Source organism: Alligator sinensis, unplaced genomic scaffold (assembly GCF_000455745.1).
Source record: "Alligator sinensis unplaced genomic scaffold, ASM45574v1 scaffold317_1, whole genome shotgun sequence".
NCBI classification, from domain to species: Eukaryota; Metazoa; Chordata; order Crocodylia; family Alligatoridae; genus Alligator; species Alligator sinensis.
This window is the reverse complement of record NW_005842582.1, coordinates 617,833-645,022: the sequence shown is the minus strand read 5'-3', so window position 1 is coordinate 645,022 and position 27,190 is coordinate 617,833. Positions and strand designations below refer to the sequence as shown.

General features: G+C 46.7%; 1 protein-coding gene across 3 annotated transcripts in view; it reads right to left on the bottom strand.

Annotated features, from left to right (window-relative positions):
• The window catches only part of PROS1 (protein S), a 55,754-nt gene extending 29,223 nt beyond the window's left edge, over window positions 1–26,531 (bottom strand). Inside the window, exons 1-7 of one of the 3 annotated variants that reach the window (XM_014524219.2) lie at window positions 25,304–26,531; window positions 17,940–18,097; window positions 15,853–15,877; window positions 15,434–15,520; window positions 11,657–11,779; window positions 11,374–11,505; window positions 5,305–5,430 (exon numbers count right to left, since the gene is read on the bottom strand). In XM_014524219.2, coding sequence (XP_014379705.2) covers window positions 5,305–5,430; window positions 11,374–11,505; window positions 11,657–11,779; window positions 15,434–15,520; window positions 15,853–15,877; window positions 17,940–18,097; window positions 25,304–25,385 — 733 coding nt within the window. In that variant the 5' untranslated portion in view covers window positions 25,386–26,531. Of the gene's footprint in view, window positions 1–5,304; window positions 5,431–11,373; window positions 11,506–11,656; window positions 11,780–15,433; window positions 15,521–15,852; window positions 15,878–17,939; window positions 18,098–24,424 lie in introns of all 3 variants that reach the window. The other 2 variants (XM_025214438.1, XM_014524218.2) reach the window with 2 other exon arrangements.
• Window positions 26,532–27,190: the final 659 nt, after the last annotated feature.

The window sequence follows — 27,190 nt, the reverse complement described above, 5'->3', positions numbered from 1 at the left end:
CTACCTCAGGCTCATAAGCATGTGAAAATACATGCACCAGAAGCTGTGCACCAGAATGCACAGTTCCTAAGCTATGCACCAGAATGCACAAGTACCTCGTAGTGTAGACATCCCTTTCTTATTTAATTAGATGGCTCCATGACTTCTTCGGAAGAAACTCCCTATTCAGGGAGGGCAAGGATATATGGAGCTGAAAGAATGATGTAATCGGGGCCCTGACCTCTGTTACTCAGAGTGGGGCCAGGCAGCATTACAGAGCTGAAACCTGATACAGGCAGCTGAGTCAAAGCCAGCTGCAAGGAAGTAAGCAGCCAGGGGTCACACGGGTGTGAGTGACTACCTGGGAGCAAGCTCCAGCAAGCTAGTAAGGTAGTGGCTGCAACACAGCTGGATAGACTGTGGCCTATTGAGGAAGGAGTTGGCAGTAGGCCTGCTAATTAGCAAAGGAGACATCCCTGTGCCCCATTAGGCAGGAGGCAGCCTGGTGGCTGAAAGGGGGAGAGCTAGGCAGAGGATTTGGGGGGAGAGCTAGACAGAGCTCCTGGGCTAGAAGGAGGAGTATAGCCCAAACTGTGATAACAGAAGGAGTATCAGGAAAGCAAGTCCCAGGTAACTGAGCTCTGAGGCATGGGAGTAGCTGAAGGAGGTCAGTAAGGATGCCTGGTAAAGGTGCCTGCAGGTAAACTGTGTGTGGGCTACAGCAAGGGACAGAGAGACAGTGAGGAGGCCTGAGAGCCCAGCAATAAAGAATTAGAGACCTCTTCACTGGGGAAAGGGGTAGACGCCTGTTTCCTCAGGGAAGAGATCTCTAGTTCTCTGTTGCTAGACTGGGAGCATGGCTCTTTGAAGGCAGTCTCCCACACACATCATTGTTAACATCAAGGCATAGCAGGTAAGGTAGGAGAGTGTGCCAAGTACCAGGTGCCAGCTAGAGGGAAAAAGACTGGGATCAGATGCCAGGGGGCTACAGGCTGCCCAAGACACCCGAGGCCTTGCTACACATGATAGACTTTTGAATCAAGTGAACCTGTGCTAGATCTAGCTCATTCCTAAAACATCATCTGGGCTAGCTTGAGCTATCCTGGATTCTGGTTCTGCAAAGCATGTGGAAATTCTGTCTGGCATGCAGAGACAAGAAAGGAAAGTGCTAGCCTCAAGCTCTTCCTAATTTGCCAGGATGTTTGTGGCTCCAAAGGTATGGAAGGGAGATGGGCATCTTTAGTAGCTATCACAGGGTAGAAACATATGTCACAAAACTAAAGTGGATCAGCTGTGGTGGCATGTGTCCCACCACCACTGATCCACTTTATTGGGCAAAATGCAGATTGCTCATTGTTCTGCATCAGGCATAGGCCTCATGTGGAACAACAGACAATGTGTCCCCCTTAATTGGGGATTTCCCAGCTCCCTGCTTGCCCTGCACTTCTTTGCAAGGACCCACAACAACACATGCTTCACACAGCACAGGTCAGCGCACCTCCCATTGTGGAGGTATGGGGCGGCATGGAAGCTGAGGAATTCCTGGCACCCTGTGCCTCCATGCTGAGACCTGTGCCAGGTCTCATGCCAGCCCATACTTTACTCAGAGGCATTGGTTCATTGCAGGTCCCAGTGTGGATGCACATAGAGCCCAGGATTTCTCCAGTTCATGTGGGTCCACACCCAGACCCGTGTGGACTTTCCCTGCTTATGGAAACGTGCCCAGGAGATCCTGGGGTGAGTCTTCATTAGCAGGGAACTCTATCTTTCCCAACGTAGAGAGGCTCCCCAAGATTCTCCAGGGCACATCTCTCTAAGCAGCAAAAGCTGGGTAGGTGGCCTGGGGCCTTGAGGGGCCCAATCCTACCCAGTGTGTGCAGAAAGAGGCTCCTCAAGTCTCCAGAGCATTTGCCCGCAGCAGCTGGAGTAAGCGGGCAGCTCCAGGCTTCTTGCACTCTACTGCCACAGGGTAAACAGATGTCACTGCAATGAAGTGGCACAATCTATTACGTTCTTTTTTCATGTCCATTGATGTGGCACACCAAAGGGTAAGGACATCTATTTGCTCACCATAAACATTCTTATAGTGGCACAAATGCAAAGTCAGATGACATAGTTTCTACCCATAGACAGCCTCGCTGGTGGGACCTGTAGAGGACCCTGACTGGATTTTATAGATGTGTTCCACTAACAGGTCCCTAAGAAGAAGAGGATCACACTACAGCACATTGTGCTGGTGGGGACAAATAGGGAATCCTTTCTCCCTCTCTTGTTACTACTGCAATATGCAAGTGTGCGTGTCAGTGTGGGTGTGTGTAAAAAATGATTTCTTTAATCCACTGGATTTAACTGTTCCATCTATAGTGAAAATACATGTCTAACTTCCACAGTTCTTGTCCAACTGCATAAATCCTTAGGCAAGGTTTGATGACCCACTTAATGCAGTTATAACCAGGTCTGAAAGCTTAGCAGCATTATGACTTTAGCAGGAGTTAAGGCCTTGTTTTGTTGTTAATGCCTTTGATCTCAGAACTCTCAGGATCCCTATTTCAGAAGAAAACTAAACCCAAAGGTGTGTAGGATGTGGAGATGTGTTTTAAATTTGTTTACTGAAACCATAATGTCCTTAGTATCCTGATTTACACAGTTCAGAAACATCCACAAGAATATGTCAGTATCCTCCTTGTAACCTTGTACTAAGGAGATCAGAAGTCTGTGTGTTCAATCTACCATCTTATAAAGTTATCGCATTAGAAAGCTGAACACAAACCCACAGAGCAAAATTCTTCCCACCACCTAAGAACTACTTTTAAGTTGTGTTTGTATGGATAAAGAATAAAAGTCATTTTGGGGGTTATTGTACCGAGTTTGTGGCAATCTGCAAAAATGAAAAATTTCCTTCTAAAATGAAGTCCTACAAGTTATGCTTTTCTTCAACAATTGGAATTTCATGATTTCCACAGAATATATAAATAAAAACATGCCGGTGGGAAGAATGAAAATGTACCATGGGTCATAACTAGAAATAACCATAAATATTTAAAACAAACATCAGCTTACATGTGTGAACACTTTTTTTTTCTTTTCAATGGTTTTTCACAGCTTTACTACTACTTATATATGCCATTACATTATGAATAATTAGGGTAATTGTCCCTGTTAGGACTCTTCCTAAATACTCATTCCACTGAAAACTGTTCACAAGAGAACACTTCATAAGGGAAGATTTCATAGATTTCATAGACATTAGGGCTGGAAGGGACCTCAGAAGAACATCGAATCCTGCCCCAGGGGCAGGAAGTCATCTGGGGGCACAGGATACCAGCAAGATAAGCATCCAAATTTCTCTTGAAGGCATTCAATGTGGGTGCTTGAACCACCTCCGAAGGCAGTCTATTCCAGACCATGGGGGCTCAGACAGTAAAGAAATTCTTCCTTATGTCCAGCCTGAAACAGTCTTGCAGTAGTTTATAACCTTTTGACCTTGTCATCCCTTGGGGCGCTCTGGTGAACAATCATTCCCCCAGATCCTGGTGAACACCCCTGATAAACTTATAGGTGGCCATCAGATCACCCCTGAGCCTGCGCTTTTCCAGACTAAGGAGCTCCATAGCTCTCAGCCTGTCATCGTAAGGTCTGTTTTCCTGACCTCTGATCATGCACATGGCTCTTCTCTGGACTCTCTGAAGCTTCTCCACATCCTTTTTGAATTGTGGGGCCCAAAACTGGACACAATACTCCAGCTGCGGCCTCACCAAGGCCGAGTACAACGGGAGAATGACGTCCCAGGATTTGCTTGAGAAGCATCTATGGATGCAAGCCAGCATTTTGTGCTGCAGGTTTTTCCTCCCAAGGCAGAGAGCCTTGCATTTTTCAGCATTAAACACCATCAGGTTCTCATCCGCCCATTTCCTGAGCCTGTCAAGGTCAGCCTGGATGGCCCTCCTGTCTTCAGGTGTGGATGCTTTACCCCAGAGTTTGGTATCATTGGCAAACTTGGCCAGTCCACTTCTGACTCCAATGTCCACATCATTAATGAAGATGTTGAACAATATAGGTCCAAGGACAGAGCCTTGGGGGACCCCACTGGTCACAGGGCACCACGACAATTGACTTCCATCAATCACCACCCTCTGGGTCTGACCACGGAGCCAATTCCCCAACCAGCGGATCGTGGTGGACCTGAGGCTGCAGTTGGCCAGTTTTATCAAGAGGTGACCATGGGATACCAGATCGAAGGCTTTTTTGAAGTCAAGATATATGGCATCAATCTCCTCTCCCTTGTCCAGGTGATAGGTCACCTGGTCGTAAAAGGAAATGAGATTGGTCAAGCACAACCTACCCGCAACAAACCCGTGTTGGCTATCCCTCAGGATGTTGCCGTCGGCCAGTCCATTAAGAATGGCCTCTTTAATAATCTTTTCTAAGACCTTGCCCAGGATAGAGGTCAGGCTGATGGGCCTGTAGTTTGCCAGATCCACTTTCCTCCCTTTCTTGAAGATAGGTACCACATTGGCCCACTTCCAATCTTCGGGCACTTCACCAGAGCGCCAGGAGCTCTTGAAGATCCACGCATGGGGCAGATCTATGATGCTAGCCAGCTCCTTGAGCACCTTGGGGTGCAGATTGTCAGGGCCGGCTGACTTGAAGGTGTCCAGCCTCTCAAGGTGTTCCTTCATGAGGTCAGCATTGATGGAGGGCAGGGAATCTCCCTCACCTAGGAATCCCTGTCTCATAATGGGCATGGGTGTCCCATGGGACTGATGAAAGACTGACGCAAAGTACCCATTTAATAGGTTGGCTTTTTCCTGGGCGTTGGTTGTCAGTTGTCCCATCTGGTTTAGCAGGGGTCCAATGTTGCCCTTGCTTTTCCTCCAGCTCCCCACATATCTGAAAAAGGACTTTTTATTGTCCTTGATACTTGTAGCTAGTTGGAGTTCCATCGCAGCCTTGGCTTTCCTGGTTTGCTCCCTGCAGGACCAGACCAGTGCGGAATATTCCTCCTTGGAGGTGGATCCCGTCCTCCATCCAGACTCATCCTTCTAACACAGAGTTCTATGAACACAGGGAACACTGTATAGACTGATAGATAAATAGTATATAGACAGATATATATAGAGAGGTCTTGGGTCCCAAAGAAAACCTTTTGAGAATGAATTTCCCCAATAGTTAATTTACATCTTTGTACAAAAAGCAGCCTGACTGAGGCTGAGTCACTGAGAAAATGAACATTTGAGACTCATAGTGATTAAAAATTGAGGATTAAACTCATACAAGAAAGTTGCATACTTTACAAAGATGATGATGATTAAAAGAAAATACTACCTTCACAGTTCTTTGTAGTTGAATTATATCTGAAGCCCTCCGCACATACACATTCATATTTTCCAGGCGTGTTCTGGCACTTGGCTGTTCCACAGATGTTTGGCCGTAACATACATTCATCCCAGTCTATAAATACAAAAGCAGTATTGAGAACATGTTATCTCAGGAAATTCTTTACTACCACCTGCTCCAAGACAAGGAGAAACAAGGCTGAAAATTCTGGTATGCCTTGTTAGGTTTGGCATGCTGTCAGACCAGAGTCAATATGGTAAGTATTGTAATTGTGACTTCCCAAAGGATTTTTCATATTCATACTCTGTAAACTCTTCTCTCTAAGATACCTGATCCTTTTCCTTGGATCTATAGTACAATGCATGCTAGAGGTGCACCAATACATTGATCCAATATAAAGAAAAGTGGCTGTATTGGATAATGGCCTGATGGGGCTGATCATTTGGCTGATAAGTACCCGTGCAGCCGCAGCGCAGCACTCAGGCAGCGAGGAGTACAGCTGGCAACATGGAGAGTTGTCTCCAGCTGGTAATTCTGGTGTGGTGGAAAGGGAGGGAGGAGGGAAAGGACATGAGGGGGGACAGAACAATGCCCCCACGGTGAGGAAGGCAGCAGGGGCAGGCACTGCCCAGCCAGGGTTGGGGGCAGGCCGAAGCAGTGGCTCATGAGAGGGGGGAGGTGGCTCCTGCCACTTCTTGCACCCCAAGAGGGCACGAGGGGGAGAGGTGTGTGCCCCCCAGACCTGTGCGGGGTGGGCTGCAGCCAGAGCTGTGTGGAGCTCTTCTCAGCAGGGGCTGGGCTCAGAGTGGGTGCTGGTGGTGCTGGCAGAATGCTGCATCCACCACAAATTTCACCACCGCTCCACTCCCAGCGCCGCCATCACCAGCCACCCGGCGCAGCCTTGGCTCAATGCCTCACCTCAACTGACGCGTTGGGAAGAGCCAGGGCTGTGCCGGGTGACTGGCAGTGGCAGCATACAAGCAGAGCAGCGGCAAAATTTGGGGTAGATGCAGCATCCTCCCGGAGCCACCGGCACCCACTCTGAGCCTAGCTCCTGCTAAGAAGAGCCTCACGCAGCCCTGGATGCAGTCCGCCCCTCCCCACACAGATCCAGGGGGCACACCCCCCAACCCCCGTGCCCTCCCGGGGTGCAAGCAGCAGCATAAGCTGCCTGTCCACCCACAAGCCACAGCTCCAGCCCCTCCCCCTCTGCCCCGCCTGGGCAGTGCCTCTCCCTGCCCCTGCCCCCTCCCTCACTGTGAGGGGCATTGACCTGCCCCCCCCATGCCCCTTCCCTCCCCTTCCACCACCACACCGGATTTAGCAGCTGGAGGCAGTTGTATTGGAAATCGGATCAGTATCAACCAATATGCCTCCTTAAATATCGGCTATTGGCCCCAAAAATCTTTATCGATGCACCCCTACTTTATGCAGTCTTCACTTTTATCAGTAAATCCTTTTTCTATTGCTAGTGTCATGTAGTGTTCTAGCTTCAGAAGGATAATATGTTTGACAAGGTCTCATCTAGAAACGATTGCACAATCGAGCTCTAAAGAATGAAATAATATGTATGAACAATCTCCCTTCAATAACAAATAAAAACATCACTGGTCTGTATTAGTAAGACCCATATTTCAGCAGTATTGTATCTGCATCACAATGTCAACTGTTATTTGTTTCAGAGACTTTGAGGGTAAAAGGGACTATTGGGTTGTCTAGTTTGGCTTTTAGTATATTATTGAATATGAATTTTAACGGCATCTTTTTTTTCTTGGGTTTGTTTTTTTTTTTTGGCTGCCTTTTCATCAGATATATTGCTTAGAGGGTACTAACCTGTTTTTTGGTAAAACCGTGTCTTCCAGAAAGACAAAAAGAGGTGGGAAATCTATCAGTGCCTGTAAGAGCACTTCATTATAATCAAGTCATCCCACAATTTTCTTTTGATGAACTCAGTTGACTAAGTTTGTTTCAAACTGTTTCTACCGCTCTCCTTTTTGTCTCAACATTCTATATATATAAAAGCCTTAGTCTGTCTGTCTGTAACGCTTTATTTGCACTCTGATTGGCTGACTGAAACAACCAATCAGAGTGCTCCAAGAGCGTTCTGGACAGAAGCCAGTGCAGTTGAGCACCACCATGATTGTGGGGACACAAGAGATGGGGCGGGGGGCAGTGAGGGGGAGGGCGAGGGGCAGCAATGGACACAGGGGGACACAGGGGACAGAGCGGAGGCAGTGAGGGGATGAGGGGGGACGAGGGCCAGCGACAGACCAGACAGAGCTGGACAGAGGCACGGCCAGCACCGTTGGCCTCACCCCCGCACCCTCCCTGCTCTGCTCCCTGCAAGCGACAACCAGTTCCCCTGGCACATGGGGATGGATGCCAGGGATGGGGGAGGGCACACAGGACTAGAGGCGGATCCAGTCTTGCCACCTCATCATGGGGGGAACGGGCCCGGATGCAGGGCTCAGTCCCCGCCCACCCCCTTCTCCCCCCATGACAGCAGGAACTGGCAGTGAGGAGCCAGACACACCAGAGGGGGAGGGGTCCATGGGGCCAGAGGCAAATCAGCAGCAGCATGAGGTGTTGGGTGGCGGCGCTCTGTCCCCACCCCATCATTCTTGATGGGCAATTGGCTAGTCCTTCTTTAAATGTTGACACCAGAACTGAATTCCACTATTAGTTTCACAAGTTTCAGACACAAAAGTAAAATCACCTCCCTGTTTCTGCTGTGTCCCTGTCACAATCCCAATATTCATAATATCCCTTCTGTAAAAGCAAAAATGTTGTTGAGTTGTTTATCCACTTTGACCCTTCATCTACATTTCATAGTCATTGTTCTGTAGGATATAGTCCCTCATTCAGAACCACAAGAAACTGTTAGCCAACCATCTATTCAGCCTCCACAAGAGAAGACTGAGAGGGGATCTGGTGGTCATCTATAAACTCACCAGGGGGGACCAGCGGAAAATAGGTGAGGCTCTGTTCCCCTGAGCACCACCTGGGATAACAAGGAATAGCGACCACAAATTGATTGAGAGCAGGTTCAGGTTTGATATCAGGAGGCATTACTTTACAGTTAGGGCTGCTAGGCTCTGGAATAGGCTCCCAAGAGAGGGGGTACTCTCCCCTACCTTGGGGGTCTTCAACAGGAGGTTGGATAGATATCTGGCTGGGGTACTATGATCCCAGCACTCGTTCCTGCCCAGGGCAGGGGGTTGGACTTAATGATTTCTTCCGGTCCCGTCCGACCCTAGAAACTCTGAAACTATGAAATTGTAATGTCCCAACATGAACACTCTCTCAGTTGCCTGGAATTTCCCTGAAAACTGTATACCCACAAAAGATATGCAAAGATATGTGGACATGCAAAAAGATATGCAGACATGCAAAAAGAGTCCCAGCAAAAGATAGCCTGAAAACTTGGCTTTTTGAGTTCTATAACAAAGCTATCTCTACCACTAAATGCAGTTAAACAGAAAAGTTTTGAATTGCAATGAAAAGCAATTTTAAGAAGAGGCAAACTCTTTTCTTGCTAAAATAGTAGTAACAAACGTTTCTTCAAATTATATGAATATATATATTTTACCTAAAATTTTATCCCAAACTAGGGAATTAAGGATATAGTCAATGGAAAAGACATTTGAGCTACACCTCTCCAAGTATTTATGGTGTTTCAAGGCAAAATAAGCCTCTTTCTTTAGAAACTGCTAGGGCTATGCAAAATTTCGGCAGCCATTTCAGCACCCAAAACACTGAATCCAAATTGAAATGGAAGGCACCAAAAAAGCTCTGAAACGAATCAGAAGGCTCTAAAACATTTCAGAAATGTTTCGGAAAATTTCGGAGATTCAGAGCTGGGCTTGCAGGAAAACAAAAACTAAGAGGGAGGGGGAAAAGGTGGGGAAGGACTGCTCTGACATTGACATCTAGCTCCCAGTTCAATTCCCAAGCTCTCTAATCACTTTCCCCAGCTCTTTCTGGGGGGTGCAGGCACCTGATCTGTGCACAGGGTTTCAGCAGGTTGCTGCTGCAGGCTAGAGCCAGTGGCAGCCACTTGGCACAGCCCACGCCACGTACCAAGTAGACTGCAGTGCAGCTGCTGGCCCCAGCCTGCAATGGCAACCCGCTGAAACCCAGCGCACAGATAAGGGGGCCTGCACCCCTGGGAAGACCTGAGGGGATAATCAGAGAGCTGGGGAATCGAACAGGGAGCTGGGGAAAGCAAACTGGGGGCTCTGGGTCCCTGCAGCCCCAGATCTCTGCTTCCTGAAGAGCTAAGTCGCCCTGCCACATGACCTGGCTCTGCAGGGACCAGAGATCTGCACCAGGGTCTCCTCGCTGTTGCTGCCCATCCCCATCCAACCCCATGTTGCTGGGGCAGCACGGGGTGGGCAACGGTGGCAAGGAGACCCCCAGTGTGGATCTCTGCTCCCTGTGGAGCTGAGTCGCGCGGCAGGGACCAGCAGGCTTGCTTGCTGCTCTGCGCTGCTTCCCTGCCCCGCGACCCAGCATGACAGGGATCAGAGATCTGCATGGGGGTCTACTCTCCTGCACAGAGGGCAGCGGCCATCCCCTAGATGAGCCACCCACGTCCCCATCCTGCATGCTGCTGGGACCCTGCCATCTCCGTCCCTGAGCCCCACCTGGATAGGTAGGGCTGTGCTTCCCTTGCAGCCCATTCGAAACAGATTCGGAGGAGATTCTGCAGAGCCAAATCTCCAAAATAGATTCAGCCAAAACAAAACTAAAAGGGAGGAATAGGCTGCAATTGGACCTAGACAGGTTACAGGGGTGGGCGGATGAGAACAGGATGGGTTTCAACACTGAAAAGTGCAAGGTGCGGCACCTGGGGAGGAAGACCCAGCAGCATACCTACAGGCTGGGGAACTCTCTTCTCATCAGTGCAGAGGCAGAAAAGGATCTTGGAGTCATTATTGGTGCCAAAATGAACATGGGCTGACTGTGGGGACGTGGTCAGGAAAGCCAACCATACCTTGTCATGCATCCACAGATGCATCTCGAGCAGGTCCAAGGAGGTGATCCTCCCCCTCTATGCGACACTGGTCAGAACACAGTTGGAGTACTGCATCCAGTTCTGGGCACTGCACTTCAGGAGGGATGTGGACAACATGGAGAGGGTCCAGAGAAGGGCCACTCGCATGATCAGGAGTCAGCAGGGCAGGCCCTACGAGGAGAGGCTAAGGGACCTGAACCTGTTCAGCCTCCACAAGAGAAGGCTGAGGGGGGATCTAGTGGCCATTTACAAACTAGTCAGGGGAGACCAGCAGGCAATGGGAGAGTCCCTGTTCCCCCGAGCACTACCAGGAGTGACTAGAAATAACGGCCACAAGCTGGCAGAGGGTAGATTCAGGCTAGATATCAGGAGGCGCTACTTCACAGTCAGGGCAGCTAGGATCTGGAACCAACTTCCAAGCGAAGTGATGCAGGCTCCTACACTGGGGGTCTTTAAGAGGAGGCTGGATGAACAACTTGCTGGGGTCGTTTGACCCCAGTACTTTTTCCTGTCATGGCAGGGGGTCGGACTTGATGCTCTGCTCAGGTCCCTTCTGACCCTACCAACTATGAAACTATGAAAACAGGACAGTGATCCAAAACACCAAAACAAATCACTGTCCTCCAAAACGTCCGAATCCAAAACCAAATCGAAACACAGCCGTTTTGCAGAGCCCTAGAAACTGCATATAATTAATTCATTACTATTTTCCCTTCTAATTGAGAAGAATGTTAGATGACCCTGGTAGTCTAGAAACTTGGTCCACGGCTTGCTACAAGAGCTGCACACTGGACTCATTCTAGTGTGTATTACTCAAACCCTGGGTTTTGTGAACTAGCTAACTCTTCTAGTTTAGCTAGAAAAACTTAGCTGGACCTATCAGTGGGAATCAACTGTTACTAAAATGCTGAATGTGGTTCAAAATGGAAGAGATAAATGTAAAGGGACACTAGAAAATTTAGGCAGGACTACATAACTAATCTACAGTTTGCAGACTATTTATCATTCATGTGCTGATATTTGCAAGTGTTTCCTTTTACCTCTGCAGTCCTTCTTATTTGGAAGCATGTAATAACCATCTTCACAGAAACAGCGGTAGCTTCCATGCAAATTAATACATGTTTGACTACACCCTCCGTTTATATTTTCTTGATCTTGACATTCATCTATATCTAGAAGGAATATAAAAAACAAAACACTAAAGCTTATTCTAGGAAAGGTTATTTGCTGGCTTACATATTTAATAATATAGTGCTGGTAAACAATGCTTCAATTTAGTTATTAGAACAACAGTTCTCACAACTGTCAGAGTAGGGAGCATACCTTCTTCACATCTCTCTCCTTGCCATCCTTGTTTACAAACACAGGTGTATGCAGCTTTCCCATCTATGCACTTTGTGTATCCATTTTCATTGCATGGCAGAGGGGTACATTGATTTGAAATTTCTGTGGTATGATTGAAAAAAAGTAAAAGTTTATTTTTTTAAGGTGTTTTCCCTAATCTTGCTTCTTTCTCAACAGAACTACTGAAGACAGAAAAAGCTTGGTACAAACATCCATACAGCAATGTCGTTGGGCAAGTCACCTCAACAGTAACAAGACTCTCCCTCCTCCTGCAACTAATCCAAAACAGTATTATTTGTTATGTATCTATAACATTTGGCTCCATCAAAGACAAAACTATTGTGAGACAAATGGTTCAAGAAACTGTTACACAAAACTTCTTGCTACTTAGTATATCTACATTTGTAATAGTGGCAGGATAGAACTAAAGAGCTTTTGAGTGTTGTGTTTAAGTCACAAAAAATGGTTTCAGTTCAGTTCCTATTGGACCACTGTCTAAATCACTGATTACCACCCCAAATATATCAGCAAGAGTCTTGGCAGAAAGGGTAAAGGTCAAAGGGCACAAAGACTAATTTATCTTGTCGTGCTAGATATGGAACATTTACAGGGAGACTTGCATCCCTATTGCCTGTGCCATGGATAAAAGAAGCACTTTATTTTATGCTGCTGTGCTGGAATGCAAAGAGAGGCTTCATTTCCTCCACTCATTATGTTTTATTTTTGCTTGTGAAAGCTGCCTTTGGGAGAGTACTGGGATCTAAAGTGTCATGTTTTTCCAAAGGTGAAAAAATCTGCTGTGTATTTTTCAGCCTTTTGCATGTACGCATGCTCTGATGACTTAGGAGAATTCTCCTTGGCTTGTTCTCCTGGTAGAAAAACTTCCCTAGAGATCCCTGAACAGACATCTTCAGGCCCTTGAATGCTGAGCCCCTGATGAGCAGAGTTTGCAGTGCTAATTTTGTGCAGCAAGGGGGTCCTTGTGCACACATCTCAGAGTGCTCTACAAACTCCCTCAGTATGTCTGGAGACAGACTGCAGCACTGCTTGGGCAGCCCTGATTTGCTGCCCCAGACTGCTCAGAGTTAGCCTGTCTCCCTGCACACAGTGCAGGATTGTAAGGAGGCCATTTTCTGCTCCCTACTTGGCTGGTGTAGTAGAATCCAACCAGAGCAACACACTGTTTGTGGGGAAGGGGAGAAGCAAAGCACCCTGGGATGCTGGAGAACTCTGCTGCACCTCCTCTCAGAAGGGTAAGAGACAGCAGTACAGATAGTCTGGCTTTTACAAAACTATCCAGATAGTGATTCGAAAGATCATGCCAGCCTGCAAGGGAAGGAGAAGAACTACTGAGTGCGTTACAGTATCTTCATCCCCACCACAGATCATCATGGATCACAACAAATCTTGTAAACCATGTATTTCCTTATCATCTGACTCAGCAGATGTTCTCAGAAATAGGGAAAATGCCCTGGCTAAAGCGAGGGCTATGCTGATTTCAAGTAGGTTCACTAAGGGATGGTAACCAAAGTCCTGAGGTAAGCAGGGAAGTAGGTGACCTGGAGTAAGCACAAACAGGAGCAACAGGAGAGGCATTTTCTTTCTTCCTGAGAAAGCAGGGCAACCAGCTAGTTATCTCAGAGGTCTGTACCTGAATGCATGGAGCCTGGGAAAGAAGCAGGAAGAATTGGAAGTCCTTGTACAATCATGGAACTATGACATAATTGGAATAACAGAGACTTGGTGGAATAGCTCATCTGACTGGAGCACTCTCATGGATTAGTATAAACTGTTCAGGAAAGACAGGCAGGAGAGAAGAGGAGGAAGAGTTGTGCTTTATGTAAAAGAGACACATGATTGCTCAGAGCTCCAGTATAAAACTAGAGATAGGTCTGCTAAAACTCTCCGGGTTATGATCAGAAGGGAGAGCAACCAAGGTGATGCTGTGAGACCACCAGATGAGGAGGATGAGGTGGATGAGGCTTTCTTCAAACAGCTATTGGAAGTTTTCCCAATCACAGGCCCTGGTTCTCATGAGGGACTTCAATCACCCTGACATCTGCTAGGAGGACAATACAGCAGTCCACGGGCAAACCAGGAAGATTTTGGAGAGTGTCGGGGACAACTTCCTGGTGCAGGTGTTGGAAGAGGCCAACTAGGAGCTATGTTTGGCTTGGCTTGCTGCCCCCCGCCACTGTGTGCACTCCACTTTTGATCCAATTTTCAGTTAAAATTCATTACCATTGTCTATTGACCAGTTTTTGGTTGCAGGGAGCAGGGGAGCAGAATAATCAAATTGCAACCTCACTCGACAACAAAAGCCTGACTGAATTCTAGACACTCAATTCCTTTATAAGTCTGGCCTTTACAAAACTATTGAAAATGTTACTCCTTCTCCTTTATTTTTATTTTTCCCCCATGGTCATTCAGCAGTAACAACTTTGTTTTCAATTTGGGTTGCTTTGGGAGGTGGATCAACTTACTACTGTTAATGTTCTCTAGAAGACAGTAATATAACATATTGATGCAGGTCTGCAAAGTCCTTCCTCCTACCCGTCCTGGAACCCTCAGTTAGGGTAAGAAAGAGAGTCCATTTTAATTTGTGACTGCAGGAGGTTGGCACCATGATCTGGAAAATGTGTTCATCTGTGTAGTGAAATTATTTAGGATTCTGTTTTACCTTTGTTTGCACTCAAGGACATAAAAAGGACAGATGTTTAAGGACAAATACATATATTTACAGGCTGAAAGCACTTTCAACATGCCACAGCAATGAAAGCTTAAGTTAACTGTGGAGGGTAACATGCTTAAAGAAGGCATATGACACAGACTGCTTCCTATTAATTTGTTAGAAAGGATGCATTTTCATGTTGAATTAATTGATCAAACATACTGAATGAATAACTACATGGTTATGCAACATTAGGTAGATGTAAGTTTGTTACAAAGTATAAAATCTCTGAGGCTAATGACCTCATCTTCTAGCAAATATTTGAATTCTTCAGCCTTAAAAGATTGCTTCACTGTGAGCCAGACTGACCATGGCACTTATAAAACTGTGTAAAAAAAAGAGGCATAATCCCTTTATTTGACTGAACAGAATCTTTCCAGAACGTGACTCTGGGCACAGGAGGTCATGAGCAACTTGGGCATGAGTTGGGTGAGCTAATATAAGTGGAGGAATGGGCTGCAATGGGCAGATGCCTCTATAGTTCTGGAGGAATTTCATGCCCCATTTCCTTTCCAGCACTGCTCCTAGAGTTGAACTTCTTAGTCAGTGTTAACAGTAAAGCTCTTAAATTACCAGTAAAATATAATGTTGTAATTTGCTTTCTAATTGCATTAGATGAGTCAAAACACTATCTTTTTTCTTGCTAGGTGAACTTTTATAGCGGTGATATATATGTAAGCTTAAACTTGATTCAGTACCCCAGAGTGATGCACAATGGGCATGTCTATACATTGCATTTACACTGGCTTAAATTTACTTACTGCACAGTAAATTACTGTGCAGTAAGCAGGAATAGGCCAGCATCTACACATACAGGCGTTAAAATGCATTAAAGCTGATGCAGGTATCAAATTTATGCTAAAGTCAGTGTAAATTGCCATATTTACTGCATAGTACAGGTGTTCATGTGTAGACACGTGCCTGTACTGCACAGTAATTTCAGTTACTGCACAGTAAATGCGCACATGTAGACACACCCAGTATGTCTCGGTGCTGGGTGAGAAACATATAACAACAGTTCTTACCAGTGACACAAGTCCTCAGGTCACTTGAAGAATCTGGAGACATCACAGAAACACTTGAGATCCCTAGTCGGGTGTAGGTGAGGCAGCCTGTAAATACAAACCCCACGCACAATTTGTTTATGCTCCAAACATCCATTTAGAATGAAATTAGAACGGTTTAACCTTAGCATCTTCAAAGAGTCTGTTCTCTTGGTTGGAACTAGAAAACCTGCTTGGACAAATTAAGGACACCTGACCTCACACTCCACGTTCTGAATAGTTCAGTCAGGACCTAAAGATAGAGAGGTACTAGTGAGTTAATATGCGTCATAATCAAACATGGGAAAAGATTCCTCATACCACTACTACTGTTAAAAAACAATGGGAAGAAAGTTACAAGAACTCTACAAACTTTAAAGAATGGGGGGAGTGGTACTTACGTATATATTTTGGGTAAAAGTATTCCTGTAGGAAAAAAATAAGAGAAATATCAGAAAAAGTTAACATAACCAACTGTAAATATACAGGTAACTTATTTTATTGTAATGTTGTTTTTCATTTAATTGTAAGAGAAACTAAGAGAGAAGTCCATACATAACTTACCTTTCTTTTATTTATATAAAAATAGACTAGAAATCTTCAAGAAAACTTACTTATAAGTTAAAACACAGGATTTTTATTAAACAAGATTCCAAGTTACTAAAGGATGAGAGGCAGAGGAAAATCAGGCCAGTACTTCCTCTCTAATTCTGTTCTTCACAGGAAAAAAATTAGGTTTTGGCAATGTCCTTGCAGGGAAATCCTTTTAAAGCCCTTCAGGTTGAACAGGTTGCCTAGATTTTGAAAATCTTTCCCTTGAATAGTACCCAACAAATGAGAAAGGTATTAGAAATCTGGTTTTGAACATGTATATACTTCCATGTCAAATGACATGGAAATATGTTATCGGTCACTTATTTAAAAAATATTGATTCCCTTAAGTTGGAGTGGGCAATTATTTGGACCCAGGGGCCACATAGGGAGTTCTGATGAGTTGTCATGAGCCAGGTCAGTACCTCTTCCCCTGACAGCCATCGCAGCAACTCACCAAAACTCCCTATGTGAGGAGGAGCTGCAGGCAAGTGAGGAGCAGTGTTCAGGAGCGAGATGGGTGGGCAAGGCTGGGATCACAGGGTGGGGTTGCGGGGCAGCTCCTGCCCTGTGGGTGGAATGTGCAGGTGTGGAAAGGTATGTGTATGGGGGGAGGAGGCTTGCCTGGGTGCTAGGTCCCAGGAGCCGGCCAGAGGTGAGGGAAGGGAGGAGGGAGCAAGGGACACATGGAGGAGAGCTCACCCGGGCGTTGTGGTCCACAGTTGCCCCTGCAGCTCTCTGTGTGGGGCCAACCCCTGCCTGGGGCAGCCCAGGCTGCACTCCAGCCCACGCCCACCAGCCTGGCTCCAGCACACACAGCTTGGCACATGCAGCTTACCAGCAAGGCTGCTCCCAGTGCAGCTCCAGCCGCCAGATGCTGCTCTGCTCCCTTTGACTCCAGCGGTGGCTCTTCCTCCTGCTTCTGCTCCTTCTGCACTGCTCCAGGCAGGGAAGAGGGTTCAGCCGGGTGGCTCCTGCCCCAGCACATGGGGTTCCAGTTCCAGCTCCCAGCTGCTTTTCACCCACTCGCTGGGCAAACAGAATGGGTGTAAGGCAGCTGGGATCTGCCACTGGAGGCAAGGGGTGTGGAACAGCACTCGGGCAGCTGCAGACGCACCAGAAGCAGCCCCGTTGGTAAGCTGTGTACACTGGCCAGGGCAGAGACAGCAGGCACCGTCTGCCAGGGTGGGGCTCAGCCCCACGCAAAGCACCACAGGGGCAGCCATGGACCAGATCCAATGAATCGCCAGTCCAGATCCAGCCCACAGGCCACGTTTTGCCCCCCCATGCCTTACAAAGATATGTATAATTTAAATGTGCACATCCTTAAAAATCAATATGGCCAAATATGCTACACTATATGAAAAGCACTGTGTGTAAACAATTTACAGGTTATATTGGACCACAAATATGAATGGATTTTCTCTCGTCTACTTTGTAATAAACAACTGATTTAAATTAATTCAAAATATAGATCTAAAGAGCAAGGTGCATGAGTACTCTCATACCTAGAAGAAAGCCCCTCAGCAAGGTTGCCTAGTATCTTTATCAAGACGGCTGTGTTGCCATGTGCTGTCTGTATAAAAATTCTCAGTGAAGCCAATGGGTGTTCCACCCGAATGCTTGCAAAACAGTGGCCTAAAACTCATGCTTTTTTTTTAAATCCAAAGGACATGCACTCAGCCATCCTACGTGCTTGTAGTCTGTCTTCCCTAATAACATGTATTGTGCCTACACATTGTGCTGCCTGGCTGTACGTGAGAGAATTTCACCCTTGGCTCTCTGTCTGTATCATATTTTTAGCCCTATTGTATAAAAACCTTGTGCAATTCCAAGGATTTCTTTCCCTCTGAAAAAGATTTGTTCTCCATCTTGCAGATGCTCATGAAATTCTTACCGTTTCAGGATCATTTTCAAAGATTTCGCGGGCTTCTTCTTTATTGCATAGTTCTTCAACACATTCTCTTTCTAAATTTCCCTTCTTACTTTCTTCCATAAAAGAATTTGCTCTGCGTTTCCTAACCAGGTATTCTGAGGCATGCTGCTGAGACAAAACTTGATAAAAACAAACATTTCTTTCTTTTTATGGTGTAACAGCTAAACACTTTTATAATGTGAAGATTACCTTCACGTGAGCATCTAAACCAAAAGCCAGAATTTAACTGTGGCTGTGATGTGGGCATGTACAAATTTGCAGGCAGTGTTGGAGAAAAGAAAGATGCTTCAAAATTGCTTTGTCTGTGTGGTGCCTGGGTTGGTTTCCCACAACCAAAAAAATTCTTATTGACATACAAGTAATTATGTGCTCACAAAGCTGTGCCAAAAGCAACATTTGTATGTAATCTATCAGGAAAACAGATTGATAAACTGAAACCTCAGAGTAAGTGGGAATGATTTGGTTTAATTACACAGTAGTAAGGGTTTTCTGTGTACCTCTTTTATGTGAGGCCGGGGGGGGGGTATTTTATTTTTTATAAGGCCAGATGCCAGCAAATACTTTTAACCAAAGTAAATTGTTCCTTTATATTTTGGAACAACTTGGTATACATGGCAAAATCTCACACCTACAGCATGGCTTGGAAACACTTGTGTTAGTATTGCAGGAAGAAGCATATGGCCCTGTATAAATGTAGAACACATATACATCATAGACATTGTGGAGTTGCAGTGCTGTGTGCATATTGCTATTTACTTTTTGCACATATGTGTTGCTATTCCTATTGATTGTTAGGCATATTGTACTATTAGGACCTGACATAATTTTGGAAGATTCCTGTATACTTTAATGAGCTTGGACAGACCACATCTAAATTTGCCTGGGATTTTGTTGACTGTTTTTGGTTTCAGCTTTGCTGCTGCTACTGTTTTGGTTTGGCTGGTTTGTTTGTTTTTTGTTTTGGCTACTTCTAATCAACAAGAAACTAACCGATTAGCATAGCTGGAAAAAGTCCAAGTCATAGGGTTAGGGGGCAAAGCCTGATCCATGTTAGCTACTGGGCACCAAAATGTAATGTAATAGAAAGGCACCTGCCTTACATTAATCAGCATTTGCACGATTTAACCTATCAGATTAACATGGCTTTGTGAGGGTCATGACATTTGCAGACAAGCTGCTCATGAATATTCATCACTACCCTAGGATGCTATGATCATCAGTTCCAGTAGACATGCTTTATGCTCACAAGGAGGATTGTATTGATTAGCTGAAATCTTGATCCACTGGGGTACAAAGACCAGCAATAACATGCTACAGTAGACAGTCCCATAGGTCCATGTGTTGATAAACAGATTAACGGAAGGAAGTGATACAGCTCATTAGGGAAAGTGGCTGTAGCGGTCTGTTCTCCTGCATACCTTCCCACTGGAACATCATTTGTTAGGGGTGCACCAATAAACATTTTTGGGCCAATACCAATAGCCAATTATTAATGAGCCATATCTGCCAATACCAATCTGATTGCCAATATGCAACCTGGCAGCTTTAGAGAGCAGCATCCAGCTGATAAGTCTGTGGGGAGGAAGGGACAGTGGGGAGGAAAGGGGCATGGGGGGTGCAGAGCAAGGTTCCCATGGTGAGGGAGGGAGTGGGGCTGAAGCTGAAGCAGGTGCTGGTACAGCCAGGGTGGGGCAGAGCACAGGACAGAGCCACAGTCCATCCAGGGGGCACAGGGGGAGAGGCTCCTGCCACTGCACACACTCTGGGGGAGGCCTGAGGGGCATGTGCCCCTTGGATCTGTGCGCAGGATTAGGGCGGGCTGCTGCTGCATGCTTGGGGCCTCTTCCTGGAAGGGGGGCTGGGCCTGGACTATACTCAGGGCAGGAAGGGGCAGGGCAGGGCAGGCAGCAGTGGCACTGGGAGGAGAGGCTCCGGGGCGGGCTACAGCCACCCCAAAATTCACTGTAGCCCCCCTCCCAGGGTTGCTACTGCCCACCCTAAGCACAGCCCAGCCCCCTACCATTAAGAGGCTGGCACAGACCCCGGCCCAAAGTGCACAGAAGCAGCCTGCCCTCATCGTGCACACAGATCTGGGGTGCACATGCCCCCCATGCCTCCACTGGGGAGTGCATGCAGCAGTGGAAGCTGCCCACCCCCCCCCCCCACACTCCCTGGACAAGCCACGGCTCCCTCCCCTGGCTGTGCAATACCTGCCCCTACCCCAGCCCCACTCCCTCCCTCACTGTGGAGGCCTCAAAATGACCCCCCATCCCCCTTCCCAACCACAGACTTATCAGTCAGATGATGCTGTCCATGCTTCTAGGCTGAGCTCCTGGCTGCATGCATGCTGCAGCTGCATATGCACGCGGCATTTATTGGCAACATTATCAGACCAATGAGCCAAAAAAGCCGATTGCCAGCTAACATCAATCTTCCTTTTATCAGTGCTGATATGAATCCGATATGGACCAATGTATCAGTGCACCTCTTTCATTTGTCCTTTGCTAGTGATTGCTCTCTGGTGGCAGGAGCAACTAACCCCTGTATGCTTCAAACCATGTTAAAGCCAGTCTATTAAATGATCAGGAATTCAGGAATGCAACTGAGTGGCTTTGTACAGCAACAAAACTGAATATCAAATACAGGCAGCCTCCATGACATACATCTAATTTTCTGATAGGCTTGTTAGGGTATAAGCACAGGATTACATTGTAAACTAATGCCATCAGCTATCACCTCACCATACTGTAGCACAGGGTGGGCAAAGTACAGCTCACAGGCAGGATCAGGCCAGCAGCAAATTCCATTTCCCAGCAGCCCTTGCTCAAGTCACTGTGGCTGGTTTCCATGGAGATCCCAGCAACAGCAATGTGACAGTTTGGGGCCAGGTTTCCATGGAGACCAGCCCCAGAAGCACTGGCCAGGTGCGCAACTGGGCAGGGAAGTGCTCTGGAGCTGGGGCCTTACAGCAGTCACAGCATGGTCTGGAGCTTGGGCAGACCCGTCTGCAGCACTGCACACCACCTGCACCACACATGCAGGCATTCCCCGCGGTGCTAATTTACAGCATGGGTGATTTTGACACCAGAGATCCCAACGTCAAAAAACCCACACCTAAAAAAAGCAGGGCACTGCACATGTCAGCAGCATACGCCACTCGAAACCGGGAACCTGGATGGTCAGAGCCACACTCCGGCTGCCAACCTGACTCCCTGCTGCCGGATCACCACAGCTGCAGCACCTGGAGACCCCCCACAAGGACCACAGGTAAGGCTGCTGGGGCCAGCCCATGCAAGGTAATGTGCTATGCACCAGAGCACGCATGCACAGGCATTCCCCAGGGACAAATAGTAGCAGCATATAGTGTGCCGCTGCTGTTTGTCCCTGGGGAAACACACATTCCCACTCATGGGGACATGCCCCCGGAGTCTTGGTTGGGGTTTTGTATAACCTAGGCTGAAGCCTTTATAGCTGGGGCTATGCAAAACTATTGATACCCAACCTGGCTAGGGTAAAATTAACATGTGTATATGTCAACATATACTGAAAAATCTTGAAACCTGTGATCTGATTTAGTGATTCTTTACCCTGTGTACTCAAAACATGTAGGAAATTGACTCCCAAGGCATAGATTTCTGAAGGTGCCAAAGACCATTTTCTCCTTTTATACTCTGCCTTTTGGAAAATGAAAACTCTCTGCTTGGTCATGTAATTCACCACATATATGAAGAAAATTCTGTATGTGGTAGAAGGGAATGGACTCTCTAAGTTTTTCTCAGTCCTAATCAAGACAACCACTTAAGCCATGCCTAAGGAGACTGGTGTGGCATCTTTACACTGTGAGGGACAAAAGGTATCTTAAAGCTCTAGTCTTGTTGATAACGTTTTATAAGATAAGAGTAACATATGCAGGGCTTTAAAAAAATTCCATACTGGTGAATATCCCAAGTCTTCAATTTCCAGTAAGTCTAGCTGGTAGCTAGTTATCAGAAAATGCTTGTTAAGTGTGTATTCTTGAGGATGTGGCAATCACATGAAGTGATCTGAATCTATCTCTTTTTTAATACAATGGGGGGAGCTAAATAAGGAAATGACTCCCCACTTCAGATAACCAGCTCAGTCTTAAATCCCATGAATTTTCAGGTCTAAAACAAAATCTTGCTTCAGTTGTAACTTCCACATTTTTCTATTATGTTGAAGTTAGTGCAAGAAATGTTTTGATCTATTTGGTGAACTGCTGGTCTTTGTTTACACAGATCCTGCTGTACTCTACAAAAATCTCTTATCTATACTGCTGCCTGTATGATTACTGGAACTTGAATGAACTTTTGACTCTCAAATCATTAGCCAACCCTTCAGCAAACATAAGCGGCTGGATATCAGTATAGCTGAAGGCCAATGAAAACCTCACAATGAATTTCAATAGGCACTGGATGAGCCGTTAATTATATTATGATTATTTACCAAGTAGCTGTGTAATGCTTTTGCAAGAAATAAAGCCACAGATTCCCCCGTACAATCTAGGCACTTAAAAATCTACTCTGGTGTTGCAGATCAGCCGTAAACCTGGCCTTACAGAACTGGTTAAGCAGAGTTTACAGTTACTTTATGGAGCAAACTCTAAAAAATGTAAATGACATAGTACTGTACTACAAACTTGAAACCATCCATGGATATAGCTGCTATATAGCAGCTAACTTCCTAGTTCCTCAACTCAGAGTTTTCTAAAACTCCTCAATTAATCCCAACAGTTTCCAGTAGGACTCTACATGCAAAAGTTGTCTCATATTGCAGCCAGGTGAAAAGTAAATCATTTAATTTCTTCTATTTAGTTCTTCCCTCAGGTGAGGTGATGCAAAAAGGTCCATGTTTTTACCTGTATGTGAGCATGTTCTGAAAGTGGAATTTAGGTCCTGACTTTTGACAATATGTTCCACGTGTGTCAAAGAAACAGCAAAGACCTTTTTGTTTAACGAGTACTTCTATGTACTTTTTGCTTAGCTCTCATATTGAACTTTTTGTTGTCAAGTTCAACATAATAAAGATGCAGTCGAATACCCCTGTACTGTAATAGTATCTGTGAGACGATACCCAGGATCTCAACTGGACTCCAGTGATATTGCTGAAACTCTAATCAGGAATATGTGGATCTCAGTCCAGGACAAAGAGCTTTTAAGGCACATCTACTTGAAAACCACATCGTGATTCACAGGCATTAGAGACATGAATTAATTCTGGTATTGCCTAACTTCTGAATGCTTTGGAATGCAGCCTTGATGTGCTCACTATCCCTTTTTTTTAGATAAATTAATCAGCACTGAGTGAATAGAAAGAACTTAGAAGTTCCTGTTTAACCCTTCATATAATAATAAAAGCACTAGAGCTGCAGTGCTCAAACTCTGGCCTGTCGGCCAAATGTGGCCTATGCAGGCATCACACCTGGCCCACTGGAGTCCCCATGGGTCAGAAAATTTGGCGGCAAATTCTGCCAAATTCTCAATCCCTAAGCCTCTCAGCCTGGTTGAAGACAGGCCACACCATGCCCTCTTCCCCAGCAGGATTGGGTTGAGACTGGGCTATACCCCATTCTCCTCCCCACACTGCGGGGTGAGACATGCTCCCTTCTCCCCTGGGGACAAGTCACTCCCCTTTTCCCCCTGCAGGGCTGGGTCAAGCTCCCCTCCTCCCCACCAGAGGCAAGTCAAGTCCACCCCATCACCACAAGGGCCAAGTGAAGCTCCCTTAACCCCCTGCAGGGCAGGGTTCAGGCCAGGCTGACCCCTGCCCTCCACTGGCCTATGGTCTGACCAGACACTGCCCATCTGGCCCATCAGGGAAAAATGTTGAGCACCACTGAACTAAGGGGTTCTTGATTAAACTAAAAGGTGACATATTTAAGCTACATAATTACAAGAGTTTTTTAAGGATTGCAACCATTTCAAAGTGATGCCCACTATTACAGACAAAAATAGTTTGATTCAAAACAGATTCATCATTTACATGGATAAGAACAGCGGAACTGGTTACAATAAATACAGTAATGTTTGTTTGTTTGTTTTTAAGAGATCCATCCTCATGCTTCAGGGGCATAAATTAAGCACCAGCCACAAACTGTATGGGAAGGAGGCTCTGGCCGGGAAGGCTCCCGGTCACCTCGGGGCGTTTTTCCTTGGTGTCCTTCGCGCGCGTCTCCGGGCGGAGCACCACTGGGCAGCGGCCGCCGGCAAGCTCAAGCAGTTTGTCAGCCGGTGGGCGCTGTTAGGGGTGCTCTGCTCACTGACCCCCGGGGGAGCACTTGTTTTGAACCTTTGACCCCGCACGCACACCCTGTTTTCTTTTGAGTTGTCCCACGCAATATTTATGTAACTTTCGGGAGCCCAGCCGCCCAATTTTTGATTGAGTGGCGGCCCCCTGACAAATTTTTTTTAAAAGTTCCAGCAAGTCACCTGTCTGGCCACCAGCCGGACGCCGGTACCACCATTGGCCACCCGACCGGGGTGGCCCAAAGATCCATTGGACTCACTTCGGCCATCAATAGTACCGTGTGTTCATTAGCCCTTTTTCTTAGCATCACTTGGCATGGTTAATTAGTCAGGGCAACACCTAGGATACAGGACCAGCTGGAATTATTTTCAGATATAAATGTAATTGTTGATGGAAAAACGTGGCAGGAGAAATAATGAAGAAGGGAAACCAAAAGAAACAAAAAAAAAAAGAGACATACAGAGGGAGGAAAATGATGGGGGATTTTCCATGATCTACACAAAAATAAGTTAGGAAATGAACTTTCATCCTGCTTTACTGTCATTTTCACAGTCAGAAATCCTCTAGCATTTCAACTAAGGCTTAAATAGTAAACATTAGCTTTTCTTCTGCAGGTTTAATCATTAGTAAAACAGGTCAAAACCAGGCTTACATTCTTTGCAGCTCTTATTTTGCTACTGCCACTAATTACTTCCCTTTCACCAAGCTGGCTGTTTCTAACACTGGACTCAGAATAAGAAGTGTAATTTTAAAATTCTGCCATTTCTTAAAAACTCAAAATCTCACAAGAATACTCATTGGTAACAGCAAGTGCTCCTTATCTGTGCACGTCCAGACCTCCAGGCCCAGCAAAAGACTCAGAGCTGAGTCTAGTGTTCAAACAGATGACACCCATCTAACATTGCTACCCCTTAAATATTTTTTTCTTCCCCCCACATATAGGCGACTGGTAGGGGAATCACCGGGGGCGGGGAGAGGGGAGGCCACATGATCCCCCTGACAGGGCCAGCCCTGCCACCAATGCCACCAGCGGTATCTGTGGGTGCTCACCAGCTCCATACCTGCTTCTGCAGGTGCCGCCCCAGACTCAGGAGGCATCAGTTGCCCATGCCCCCACAGTAGTTGTGTGGACACCAGGCACATCTTTTCATTTCCCTTCGCCTCACTTTATGTCTGCAACCAGATTAGCAGTCATGACCCTACCCAGCTGGAAAGCATCACCTAAGTATGCAGCTTTGGACTGGTGCAGTTCAGTCAACCCTCAGACAATAATTGCTCAAATGAAGAAAATAAATGAGTAGTAAATCTGAAGCACCAACATCCAAGTGCTTTTATATAGTTTTGTTTTTGTTTTGGGGGTTTTTTATGGTCTCAAACTATTTAGATTCAAGGCAGCCCTCTACAGAGTCAAGGCCCCTTTTGATAGACTCAGGGCACCTCTCAGAAAAGACCATCCCTCCATTCTCAAAAAGAACAGAGTGATTCTTCTGTTGCGAAGAATTTGGAATTTAAAAAAAACAAACATTATAGCACTTGGATGTTGCCATTTGCAATTCTTTGGTCACAAGTCACATTATCCTTCAGACTCCCAATCTTGAGCAAGGGGTAAAGCTCAGTGACCTGCGTTGTTGAGGCGGTTCTAGTGCCAGGAGAGCACATTTTAGCAGTTAAACCAGTGGTTCTCAACCTGTGTGGAATCAAGGCATCCCTCCACAAATCTGAGACACCTTTTGATAGGCTCAATGCGCCCCTCAGAAAATGCCAACTCTCGGTTCCTACCCCTTTTCGGACCGTAGAAAAATAAGAACATAAGAACTGCTGTTGACTGCATCAGACCACAGGTCAACCTTGCCCAGTGTAGTGTGTCGCACAGTGGCCCCAGCCCCAGACTCCTGTGTCACACAGTGGCCCAAGCGAAGCTGGCAGTATACCTGACCAGAAAGAAGGCTCTGGCTGGGAGGACTCCTGGGGACGGCGGGGCTGCATTCATGTCCCTTGTGCACCCACATCTCTGGGCAGAGCTTCACTGGGCAGCATCAATGGGCTCCCTGGACTCATTCAAGGGCCAGTGGGTGCTGCCTGGTGTGCCCTGCTCTGTGCTTGAAGCCTATGACCTTGCGCCCCTGGTTTCTCTATAGGTCCCCCCCAAAATCAACTTGAGGTATGCCCAATAGTCTCCCCCTGATAGCAGGGTGTCCACGTGTGTGCCCCTGTGTCTGTGTGTGTCCGTGTGTGTGCCCTTACCTGTGTGTGTCCCTGTGTCCATCTGTGTGCCCTGTGTGCCTGTGTACCCGTGTCTGTGTGTCTGTGTCCCTGTCTCTGTGTGTGTACGTGTCCTGCCTGTGTGTCCATGTCCATGTGTGTACCCTGTGTGTCAGTGTGTCCCTATGTTCATGTATGTGTTCCTGTGTGTCTGTCTGTGATTGTGTATCCCTGTGTGTCCCTGTCTCTATGCATGTGTTCATGTCCTGTCTGTGTGTGTCCCTGTGTCCATGTGTGTCCTGTGTTTGTAACTGTGTATCCCTGTGCGTGTGCCTGTGTGAGTCCTGTCTGTGTGTGTGTCCCTACCTGTGTGTCCCCATCTGTGTGTGTCAGTGTGTGTCCTTGTGTCCATGTGTGTGTCCCTGTCTGTCTGTGACTGTGCATCCCTGTGTGTGTCCCTGTCTCTGTGCGTGTCCCTCCCTGTGTGTTTCCCTATGTCCATGTGTGTGTCCCATCAGTGTGCGTGTCCGTGTCCATGTGTGTGCCACTGTGTATGCTTGTGTGTGTCCCCATCTCCATGTGTGTGTCCCCGTGCCCGTCTCTGTGCGTGTCTATATCCCTCCCTGTGTGGGTCCGTGTGTGTGCGTGTGCCCCTACAGCTCCCAGCGGCCCGCGCCCGGGGGGGCAGGGAGCGGAGCTGCCCCGTCCACGAGGCGGCCCAGGGGGGGCGCCCGGCGGCGCTGCGA